The following is a 12,807-nucleotide window of genomic DNA, read 5'->3' on the forward strand; positions in this document are numbered from 1 at the left end:
GAAAATTACTAAATGCAAAGGAATGCATAAGGAAAAAGAACTCTCATATACAACTCATGAAAATACAAATTCGTACAGCCATTATGAAGAACGCATGGAAATTCCATAAAAAATTTAAAAATAGAACTATCATATAGCTATCTTATTTCTGGGTATTATGTGAAAGAAGTGATACAAACATTCCAATGTTTATTGTAGCAAAATTTACAATAGCCAACATATGGAATTTATAGAGGTGTCAGATAAAGAAAGAACATACAATTGTTTATATACAGTGCCATATTATTGAGTAATAAAAAGAATCCTGTTATTTTTGCCAACACTGATGAAACTGAGGGACATTTTACTAAGTGAAATAATCTAGACATTAAAGGAAAAAGTACTGCATGATCTCATCACCTATGGAAGCTAAAAGTTGATGTTTTAAAGACAGATTAGTGATCATTTGATTGCTAAGAGGGGTAGGGATGAAAAAGCGTAGAAAGGTGATGAATAAAATGGGTACCAAATAGTTATATATGATATATAGCATTTGACATTACTGTAAAGAGACTATAGCTTATAAAATAAACAACAATGCCTTTCAGGAAGAATTAGAATACTCTGAAGATTCCAAACTCAGTTGATCTGGTCATTGCACATTCTCTATGTTTAATTTTAACACTATATCCATAAATATACGCAACTATCATATTTTAATTTACTACAACATTGTGCAAATGCTGGGTACAGAGCACAGAAGTAAAAGAGAAGAAGAATCTATATAACCCAGGCCCCCTAAACCAAAGGTTCTCCAAATGTGCTCCAGAGATCCTTAGAGAGGCATTAAAAGACATCATAAGTCAACAATATCTTCACAAAAACTATACAACAGAATTCACTGTTTTATTTTTTTTCTTTTTGCTCAAGAGTGTGTAGTGGCGCTTTTGGCAGCTACATGAATTGTGATATTGTAGCAAACAGAATTCTAGGAAACATGAGAATGCAGATGTGGTAAACCAGTCATTAAAATACTCACTAGAGTATGTAATAATTTCCCTCTTTTCAGCTTTAGCTTTCTGTCTGAACAATACAGTATATGTTAATTAAAGTTCTGTGAGTGCAACTTTTTTATTAAGTTCTGGATTTATGTTAAAACCTTTGCGACCTCATTGTCTGACAAATACAGACCACACAAATAAAAGCTGTTTGAAAGGGATCCTCAATGATTTTAGAAGTAAAATATAAATCAAAAAAAAAGAAAAGAAAAGCCAGTTATATCAGACACAGAAGACAAAGACAGACATATTACCATAGATGAAAAAGGTGGGGAGAATCCCAGTGCCTATAACACTGTGTCACAGAATGCAATACAATTAATAAAAACAAAAAACAAAAAAACACACACAGCAACAGCATGTTGAAAACCATCCCTCACTTAGCCTAATCCAATTAATCCATTAAAAAATTCAAAAGAATTAAAAAAAAAAGTGTTGAAATTGGTCAATTCCAGAGAAACATACAGTAGTTGTAAAATTGCAGGCCCCCCAATATCATAGACTAGAAACTATTTAAAGACAAAACATCCTCAGATATGAATCAAAACATAAATTCATAACCATCATGGGAGTCCCTTAACATTTTCCCCATGATTGTACTAACACTATCAGCACCACGTTTACACCAGAGACAGCACAACATAATGAAGAAATGACTGTCCTCTTGACTCTGGCCGTTCTGAGTTTCAATAAAACAGACACATGTAAAACTGGTGGTGGTGAAGACAGGAAAACTGTTTATCTTCTCTGAGTCTTTACTCCTCTATTTGTTGACTCGGGATAACTTTACATTATTGAGAGAATGAAACAACTGAGTTGGTGTAATTTTAAATTATTGAGAGGATAAAGCAATTTGTACAGAATTTTCCTGAGAGTTCCTAAAATAATAGTGATCATAATTTCTGAATAATTATTAACAAAATATAGAATTTAAGAAACTAAATCTGCGATGACGAGTTAAGGCTTCAGACAGCTCAAGCTTGAAGGAGGAACAGGATACTCATATATGAAATATGTACGCACTACTAACTTAACAACATCATGATCTGGTAAATGCGCTTGGATTAAAGGAGAGATATAGCTGGAGGGAAGTAAGAGTTACTTGCTACCTTCCATCTTTTAATCTAATAAATCTTATATTGCCAAATGAAGGATGCAGAATGAACAAAAAAGATTTACAGTAAGCTTTATCTTGGTGTGGTAGTAATTCCTAAGTGGCTGTAAAAAAAAGTTTTCTTTCCTCTTCAAAATGTCATTTGGCTATACTTATGACAAATATGTATTTCAAAGAAATTCTCCCATAGAAATGTGCCATTCCTCAAACAAAATGTTCTTGTCAGGAGGGAGAAAATTCTGTAAGGAAGAGCAAAACGAAGACATTAAATTATCCTGGAACTTTTCACTCAATAAATGTTTGGTAAAGATCTACTTCCTTAAACTGATCATTGATTATTATGCCTTATAATTTTTATTGACATGTACAACTATGCTGAAATGCACTTGAGATTTTTCATTTCAGAATGAAATTCTTCAGGGTAACGTAGGTGGCATACAGAAACAAGCAAGAAACAGGAAGCAGGAAACTTGAACTCTTGCCTTATTTTTTCCAAGAGCCAGATAAAAGCTAGCTGGGCTAACTTCCCATCTGTAAACTAGAGAAAACTACAACTTGCAGATGTAAAATCTTTCAGCTTTACACCAGGCAGGTCTACATTGCAAACCAGTAGGTAAGCTAGCACCATCTAGTGGACTCCAACAAATTCACCAACTACAAAAAAGTGAAAAACAGCTAACCAAGCAAAATATTATAAAAGGTCTATTTATTCCCTATTTAAGAAAACATCCCCCCCCCCACAATCAAAGGACAATATTTGGGAGTATGAACTAATCTGCACCAACTTTCGCCTTAGGCAATGGTAAACTAATTAGTTGTATGTGAAAACAGTAAATTATTTCAGTATCTTTCATATTAATGTTAGTATTACTTTTCCAAAAAGCAATAGTATCTGGAAAATAAAGTAGCAGGAAAAAAGTTTTTTGGTATCTTTATCCAGTCCTCTATCAAGGACTATAATCAATAAATTCTTGAAATTAAAGAAATACCTCTCCCAGTTAAACTTTTCCTAAAATAGCAAATACAGAAGAAGTCTCATGATTGAAACATATCATATATTTACAAATTAATATATACTTCTTACATAAACATCATGTTTCTTTTGGTTTTACAGAATACTCAATAGATAAAATATAACAGTTTATACCACTTCAGTATATGTAGGTATGTAAAACATATATATTATGTGTATATTTTCTTATCCAAAAGCCATTGTTATGCATTTCCAGCAATATTCCAGTGCTTTATCTCAATGTCTGGAAGACTACTGAGACACAGCAACTGCTCAACAAATCTGCTCAGTTCTGAATGTGTCATTTGTTCCTCACAAAGAGCTGCAATATAGCATAAACAGTAATAATCTTAAGTATTAAATGTATACTTTAGTGATCATATGTAAGACAAAAAAATCAGGCACTAGAGGCACATTGCTGAATTTCAAAACCTACCTCAACCATTTACTGGCTGTGTGCCTTTCTGGAAATTAGTCAACCTCTTTGCACCTAAGTTTTCTTTTAGGGAAAAATTAATAGAATCTAACTGAGAGAATGGATGTAAGCAGCAAAAGAGTAAATATGCATAAAATGCTTATACAAATGTTGCCAGTATAATCGCATTATCATATTGCATTAATTTTTCTTAAAACTGTATAATTAATATGTCAATGGATCAAACAGTAGTCTTCCAAATCAACTTAGTTTCAAAATGTTTATGGTAAAAAGCATAAGTCACTCATTTTTGCTTGTTTTGCTTAATCTTAAAAAAAAACACTAACCCAAAACAAAAAAATACAAAATATTCTCATTGGTTAGTATTAAAAACTTTATCAGTGTGGTGACATGCATTCAAACACTGCTTCTAGATGTAGTCAATATAAGTGGCATGAATTTGGCTCACCCAAATGGGAAGTTTCAGACAAAGAAATTCATTAAATACAATCCAGATACAACAAAACTTAAAGAGCAGTTGACCCAAATTAAACTGTGACACGAAATCTAAATTTAAGAAAAAGATGTCCTAAATGAATAATGAAGAGCACAATTCAAAAATAAATGTATCTTTACAACCATTAGCCTAAAATGATCATAAGCTTAAATTAAAATGATTACTTTATTAATTTAAAAATAACTCCTAATCATTATAAATAATCTATAATCAAGACTCACAAACCAGAACAATGATAGAAAACAAAGTCAAAAAATGACAGTACTTAAAATTATTTCAAATTTGTAAGAAAATAAATAACCAGTGAGATAATTTGGCTGTTTATTTCATTGGTGAAGAGTAGTGCCTACTTCAATATGTAAGATAGACAGGAGCATCTATTTTAAATTACATTTTAAAGCTAAACTTAATTTATGGCTGCTAGTAATATCAAAAATAATTATATCCACAGATAGAGCATACAGCTAGGTTTAAATCTTAAAAAGCAATGATAAAAATTTATTATTAACTTCAGAAATTTCAATTTATGGAATTCAATTTTTAATTATTAGTTTTATAAAAATAAAAGTGTCTCTTAGTTGCAACTGATTAGAAGTGTTTCATATACTTTCGTGTCTAATTACATAGTTTACTTAGAATAAAAACATTTGGCATAATTTCAAATGAATTGAGTTAAACAGGTTGATACTGTCACCATTCTCATTCACTTGACTGCAAAGAAAATTAGTAAATTTAAAATCTGCATTAGTATTGTCGATTTAAAACAATAATTATAAATATCATTTCATGTTAACTATGCAATAATTCTAGCTTAAGGAGAATTAGGGACAACTCAAACTTAAAACTACGAATGTGAAACATTCTGGTACTGCTTCCAGTTTCATTTCACCTCAAGATATATGATAGCATGGAAAAGTAACTTACCAATTCATAGACATAAATCTACCTTTGTGTTCCTTCGTAAGTTCCTAGCATCCATATATCACAGTAAGACAAAAATCTATGCTTTCCTTAGCTCAACCAGAATCTCTATAAACAGTTCCTGAAGATGAAAAACAGACTCCAAGCAGTCTTCAGAAAAATCAGCTTTCACATGCATACTCTCCTCACACTCCATAAATACAGTGTCTTCATTGTACCCAACAGACAGCAAAGAACTCTTGTGGTCTGTTTGCACTGCACTACACAGAGAACCTCATGTACATCAATTAATACTATGGCAGTTTTCTCATACATTTTATGTATATCCTATACCAGGAAATCCACTACTTAGGGTAAAAAAAAAAATCCCAAATGGTATTGCTGGCAAGGAAGATGAAGTAACTGGGAATTCAAGAACTTCATTTCACAAACTGCCCTCTTCTTTTCCCTTGGAGTTCATTTCAATATGTGCTACTATGTTAACATACACTATCAATGTGTGTGTCGTCCCGCAGCCAGTTACTTGTGCATGTTTTGAACAAAAATTAAAAACGATGCCATATAAATGCAAATACCTAAAATAGAGGGATTCAAGCGGTTATTTTTTAAAGTGCTTCACTATACATTTTATGTATGAGAATATATGTATATATAGGCTTACCCATAAATCATTTGTTGTATATTTTGCATGAAGGTTGCCTTATATTAAAAAGAATATGTGATATTTATCCTTTTGGGATTGGCTTACTTCACTGAGCATAATGGTTTCCAGTTAAGACAACTTTGCTGCAAATGGTAGCATTTCATTCTGTTTAATAGCGATTCTATTCCATGGAGTAGATGTACCGGTTTCTTTACCTATTCCTTTTTCAACGGGCATCTGGGTTGCTTGAATGTCTTCCCTATTGTGGGTTATGTTGCTATAAACACTGGGTTGCAGGTCACTCTCTCATATGCAGATTTCACTTCTTTTTGATATATTCCCAGGAATGGGCTTGCTAGTTCATACAGTAGATCAATTTTCAGTCGTCTTAATACTCTCCATACTGACCTCGATAGTGGCTGCACTAGCCTATACCATGAAGTGAAGATATGCTGCAGTACGCCTCTCTAATCCTGAACAAAGGCAGGACTCTCAATGAAACTGTTAAATATACCTTGACAATGATGAGATGCTAAATTTCAACTGTTGGTGAAGGGCCGTAATATAATATGGGGAAAATAGTGGGGAGGGGGAGAAAAAGGAGTTAGTGGAGTGGAGGGAAGAATCTCCATTACTACGAAACTGTATCATGGAAAATAATAATAAAAACAATTAAATAAAAACATTATGCAATATACAAAAAATGGACATATAGGTAAACAAGTATATACATAGGTACATGTATTCTAATAGTTAAACTGCATAAACTAGCATACCGGAAAGTGAAAATACATTTCAGTAGATACCGTTACTTTTGCATAAAAGGAGGATTAGCAAAGCTGATGGACCAGGGTAAGGAAAGATTTAAGCAGATGGATAATAATTAGCCAGGGTGAAGCAGAGAGGGCACAATCCCAGGAAACAGGAGAGGAAAGGCTGAAGGCAGAGGGACACCTGGAAACTGGTGGACTTGGGGAAGCAGCAGAGACAGTGAAGCACTGTCGCAGTGACCAGTTACACCAGTGGCTCTACCTGTGGCCAAGTGGGAAGAGAAGTTCACTGGGAACTCAGGAGGTAAATCCAGTCATGGAACAGCCCATTTTGCTGATTTGCCTAATCCAACCATGAGTAGCTGCACAGTGGCAGTGTGGCAGAGCCCAAGCAGGCATGTGCAGGAACAGGTGGATTCACAGCTCAGGCCCCAACGAGTGTCACACCAGGCACCATTTTGTGTATTCAAGAAAAAGCTGTGGGGCTAAGGGGACAACAGCAAGTAGTATATGTACTAAACCAGGAATGAACTCATATCTGGATTAATACACTGAACTGGTCCCACAGGGAGAACAGTACCGAAATTGGAATCCTACAGGTTCCACCTAAAGCAGGTCCACTAGAGGATAAAGAATTTTAAAAATGTGTTATAAACTATCTTAAAAACAAGAAATACATATAGGAGTTCAAGGAATATGTCACACAGGAAATAGCTATAAGGAATCAAATGGAAGCTGGTATATCAGAAATTAAGAACACAATGGAGCAAAATTAACAATCAGTGGAGAGCTACAATAATAGAATGAATGAGGCAGAAGAAAGAATCTCAGAACTGGAAGACATTTCTTGCAACAATGGGAAACAATCAGAAAGCTGGAAGAAGAATTAAGTCAAGCAAATAAAAGTATTTAAGAATTAAAGGACACTTAATAAAAGGCTGCATATAAGAGTTATGGGAGTTCCAGAAGACACAGAAAAGAAAAGCTGGGTGTAAAGATGTATTCAATGAAATAATGAAAACTTCCCAATACAGAGAAAGAAGTGAGAAGCAAAATGCAGGAGGGGTACAGAACTCCCAATAGGATTGATCAAAAGTGATCCTTACCACAACACATAATAATCATGCTCTCTACAGTTCAGCACAGGGAAAAGATCCCTAAATATGCACGTGAAAAAAAAAACAACTGCCATATTGAGTAACCCCAGCGAGACTCACAACTGAACTTTGAGAGGAAACTATACAATTCAGAAGAGAATGGAATGCCATATTTCAGATTCTAAAAGGAAAAATGTGTCAGTCCTGAATAACTTAACCAGGAAAGGTTTCCTTTGTCTTTGAAAAGGAAACAAAGTACTTCTGCAGTAAAGAAAAGCTCAAAGAATTCTCCTCTTCCAGACCCGCCCTACAAATGATACTGTAAGATGTTCTATTGGCAGAGAAAAGGAATAGTGCCCACCAAAACCAATAGCAAATGCGAGGAACATTCCAATAAAATGACAATGGAAAACTAAAACAAACAATGAACAACCCATTGCTAAAATAACAGGACTAAATTACTACCTATCCATTGTAACCCTGATTGAAAATAGCTTAAACTCATCAATCAAACATCATAGATTAGCAAACAGGATAACATACATACATACCTACATACATATATATGTGTGTGTGTTATATAACATATATATAGTAGCACATGTGAATAAATATAGTAATATAGATATACATATATAAATATCTAGTGTCCGTAGGAATTACATCTTGCCAACCAAGAAACATAAAAGCTGAAGATAAAAGAATGGAAAGGAAAAACAAGCCAGTGTAGCCAATCTTATATCAGATAATATAGACTTTGACGTGAAAAGAATCAAAAGAGACACCACCAAAACCCTTAAGTAATTTGGATAGTTGCATACATGTTAAATATTATTTTGAATGATGTTTGAATAAACTGATAATTTATTGCTGGGAAAAAAAAGAGACACCACATATGAATCAAAGGATCTATTCAGCAAAAAGAGATCACCATAATAAATGTATATGCACCAAGTGCCAGGGCACTAGACACACGGAACAAGTATTAATGGATTTAAAGGAAGAAATAGACTCCAGTACAAGAATAGTGGGGGATATTAACACTCCATTTATGTCAATGGACAGAACGACAAGATAAAGGAAACAACAGAGCCCACCTAAACAGTAGAGCAAATGGACTTAACTGATAACTATAGAACTTTTCATCCTACAGAGAACATACTTTTTTCTCCAGGTTTGATCATATTGTAGGCCACAAAACAAAAAACTCAGCATATTAAAAAAATCAAAATTATACCATGCATCTTCTCAGGCTATCATGGAGTGAAACTGGAGCCCAATAAGTCAAAATATACTAGAAGATATGCAAATAGATGCAGACTACATAATATGCTGCTAAATGAATAAAAGGAGGATTCCCAGAGAAACAGTTATATATACCTTGCTAATATGGTACTAAATGTTCTTTTCCTGTAATTACAATGCCAAGATGAACTTAAACAGCAAGAATGTTTGTTAATAATTTTCACCATTAACCCAGAAGGCCAGACATGGTGAGTCGCATAGGAGGTCTTTATCCCAGTGGGAAAAGTGGCCATGGGGAAGGCAGAGAAAGCAGAACTGAGGAAGATGGCTGCAGGGAATGAGAGAAGGCAGGGAGCAGAGAAAGAAGAGAAGAGAGGTCGCCTGCCATAGTGACAGGAGGGTTCTAAGTGAAAAGAGAAAGAGAGCAAAGCAGAGAGGGCACACACACAGGAACAAGCTTTCATGGTTGGGGGCAGGTACTGGGAACACAGGGTTGTGACAGGTTGCTGGATAAGGCCATGGGGAGAGGGGCACGAGGGACTGGTGAATAGGATCATCAGTGCCACGGGGGATTTGTAGCTGTGGCAGTAGGTGAGTATGAGTGGAAGGGGCTGTAAGGGATTGGTAAATAGGGCCAGCAGGTATGGCGTCAGAAGGTTACAGCACACTTGTGGGAAGAGGATTATGAACTTAGAGCAGATTGATGAAGAGCAGTGTTGCAAAGTTACAGCTGAAAACAACATCTTTTACTAGCAAGAAAGAGACAGTTGGTTCAGCTGTATTCAATTGTCTAGGTTGTCACGTACCTAGGCAAATGGTACACCTCTGGGAGAAAAGCAGACAAGAGCTGGTTGGCATTCTGTGGTTGGTTAATGCCAAGTCTGTGTTAAATATACCAGCGTGCCAGCACAGGTGCCTATTTTTTTTAAGGATATGAGGAAAAGGGAAGGAACACCAGGCCAAGACACATTGCCCTGGCCCCTATATGGGGGGTTGCAGACTAGGAACTGCCCACAGAAGGCAGTCTGGGGACATTTTAGGAGTGGCTGGGCTGAGGGCACATTTCAATAAAACTGAAATTTTCTGAAGTTTCAAAAAAAAATTTCTGGTATTATCCATGGATTGGGCCACTGCACTTGATGTCGGTAAAAAAGCTGAGGGGTGGTTTGGTGGGGGGAAACTGGAGAGAATGTCTGGGTCAGGTCAAGGTACCTGACATTTGCAGGCAGGTACTATGGCCTCGTCCAGCCAGGCATGCCTCCCGGTCCCAGCTTTTGTGTGTACCAGCAGATGGTGGGCCATGCTATTTAGCCCAGTCCAGATTACCCTCAGCAGAAGAGATGTTGAGTAAGACATCAAGTTATAAAACTCAATATCCATATTGCATTAATTGATTCAGCCCATACTGGTAAATGAATCAAACACTAGGTATCATCTAAGGGAGCATTTTATAATGAAGTGTTTAGCCACCATCAGCTGGTCAAGATTCCACAGTAGTACCACTGCAAGTATACTGACACTGTATGCCTGCTAATATAACACAGTATAAAGCACAGAGTATCACCTATCAAGAGTCTGTCATCTACCCAATCGTTTTCGGCATACTCATCATTTATGGAAAGTAGGATCTTGATTAAACTATTTTGATGACAGGAAGAAAATAAGTAAACGTATAAAGTTGGTTGTGGGGTAGCCTACAAAACAATTAACATAGGTTATGTCAACAAATCAATGTTCTGAAAGGTTAGGTTAATGATTATCCACTCATACAAACAACCATTAATGTTGTCATTAATGCATTGTGCCTACGTTAAGAAACGCCAGTGTTGCCAAAGATGGTCTTTTGAAGAACAGAATTACACAGGTTTGGGATTTGCTTTAAAAAGAAAATCAACATCAACATCAAAAAGTAAAAATTAAGTAATGTAGGATATAAAGCTATTATATGGAGTTCCCAATGTATTATTTCTATTTTTAAAAATATTTGAAGTTTTCTAAATGAAAAAAAAAAAACTAATTTCAAAAGGACCTAGGTAGAGTTACACCTGAGTTAAGTTGGCTTTGTTCTATTCCTCAATCTACTTCCATCCAATTCCTTGATATTTCAGTCTAAATCATATTTTCTCATAATTATAGGACAAAAAAATTGGATATGATAGTATCCTTGAAAGGTACAAACATATAATCCATTTGTATTATGTCACCGTAAAGTTATTTTTGAATCAAGCTCCTTTTTTACAATGTCCAATACTTCATTAATAACCATTAAGATCCTGTGAAGACTAATGAGAATCTATAACAAAGTGAATGCTAAAAATGTAACAGGATCTTAAGCCAGTTATGAATACAATGAGATTTTGTATTTCAGGATTATCACATGGAAAACAGAATAGAAAGATTCTGAAGCTGATTTTCAGAAAGAATAATAATAAAGCTGGGAGGTAAGAAGTGATACCAAGAAGACAACACTCTCAAAAAAAAAAAAAAGGAAGAAAAAGGAAAAAAAAGGAGGGGGAGTGTTAAAGAAATGAGGCAACAACTCCAATGTGAGGTAAAAAGAAAACTTATTTTTTTTTAAGTTTAAGAATAAGGGAACAACAATAAGAATAATTTGACCTAGGCACATGATTGAGCCTAATTTTAGAAAAAAAAATTTTACTTGAATTTTTAGAGAAAGAAAAGGAAACATTTTAATTGTTGAATTATACAGATTTTATAATGTGAGCAAGGAAGGTGATCCAGACACAGATGTGCGTACACAGTGCAGGAGGGACTGAGAAGTATAGGGGGATGAAAGAAGGAAAGGTGACTATAAAAGGTACGTGTACCCATGGATGGAAGGGTTCACCAGAAAACAGCTTTGACAACTCCACAAAGAGTGCAAGCATGGGATACATAAAATAGCCCAAGCAGAGCTCAGTTCCCTGCTGGTTACTGGTCAAGAACCAGAAAAACAAATACACTAACTTACAGAGCTACTAAGAGCTATACATTTTCCAGTGGCGGGAATATATTGTTCTTACTTACACTAAGAATACTTCTGTTTTTGATACAAGCTCAAAGGATCATAGCATACATATGCACAAGAATGATATTAGCTTATGTTTAAAAAAGTGAAAGAAAATACAATAAGGAACAAAACATCTCAATAAAATTGTACTGTTCTCACCAATTCTAGTGATCTTATTATGTGAAAGTTCAAGATTTTGAATATTAGTGCAGCCATCCAAACCATGAAGAGAAGTCAGTTGATTTTGATTAAGAAGAAGAACACAGAGACTGTCCATATTTTCACAGTTGATCATCTCAATATGGTTTTCCTAAAGCAAGGAACAGATAAGATTAGCTTAACTTCAATGGCTTATTACTGAAATATTTAAATCTGTAAAAAGAGGATGCGATATGATCTCCCACTCAATATGTGAATCCCCCTCTTCTTCAACTACCCTGCAAACTATTACACCATATAAGGAAAATATTACATAATTTATACAGAATTTGTTACTTTTCATATTTGATATTCTTCTAGGAAAATAAAACATTTTAAGCAATATAAGTAAACAAGAAAGAATATTTTTTCAATCTCGATTCTCCTATTGTTAATGCAAATCACTTGAAGTTAACTAAGCCCTGTCTCATCACTGTATACCACTGTATAAGGAATGGTGGTACATGGAAAAAAATAACTTCTCATTTTTTTTTACCTTGTAGTTCTCTAAATTGATATGACTCCAACTGAGCAAATGTACTCAAGGAATTGAATCTGAGAGTGCCATTTTCACTGGGAACATGGGAACAGATTCAATGCTTCAGATCTGAGCCTGATGCAGTAAGTTTTGGATCATTTTGCATGTGGGAAGGAGGTGCCTCTAATGAGCAATAGATCGGGATGGATTGTTAATTTCAGATTACTCAGTAAATTTTACAATCACATTTTACAATTCACATATCCACATAGTGCTTCCCATGAGAAATTAGGGCTTGGTCAATGAAATATCAGCCAACGTGATGTGAAGAGACGCTTGGTAAGCATTCG

General features: G+C 34.9%; 1 protein-coding gene across 1 annotated transcript in view; it reads right to left on the reverse strand.

The window, feature by feature from the left end:
• Window positions 1-12,807, reverse strand: part of LRRIQ1 (leucine rich repeats and IQ motif containing 1) — a 138,749-nt gene that overhangs the window by 111,434 nt on the left and 14,508 nt on the right. Inside the window, exon 10 of the mRNA XM_040989746.1 lies at window positions 11,941-12,091. Within this exon, the coding sequence (XP_040845680.1) occupies window positions 11,941-12,091 (151 nt within the window). The remainder of the gene's footprint in view (window positions 1-11,940; window positions 12,092-12,807) is intronic.

Source organism: Ochotona curzoniae, unplaced genomic scaffold (assembly GCF_017591425.1).
Source record: "Ochotona curzoniae isolate NIBS_2020 unplaced genomic scaffold, NIBS_Ocur_1.0 contig_1014, whole genome shotgun sequence".
In the NCBI taxonomy this organism is placed as follows: Eukaryota; Metazoa; Chordata; class Mammalia; order Lagomorpha; family Ochotonidae; genus Ochotona; species Ochotona curzoniae.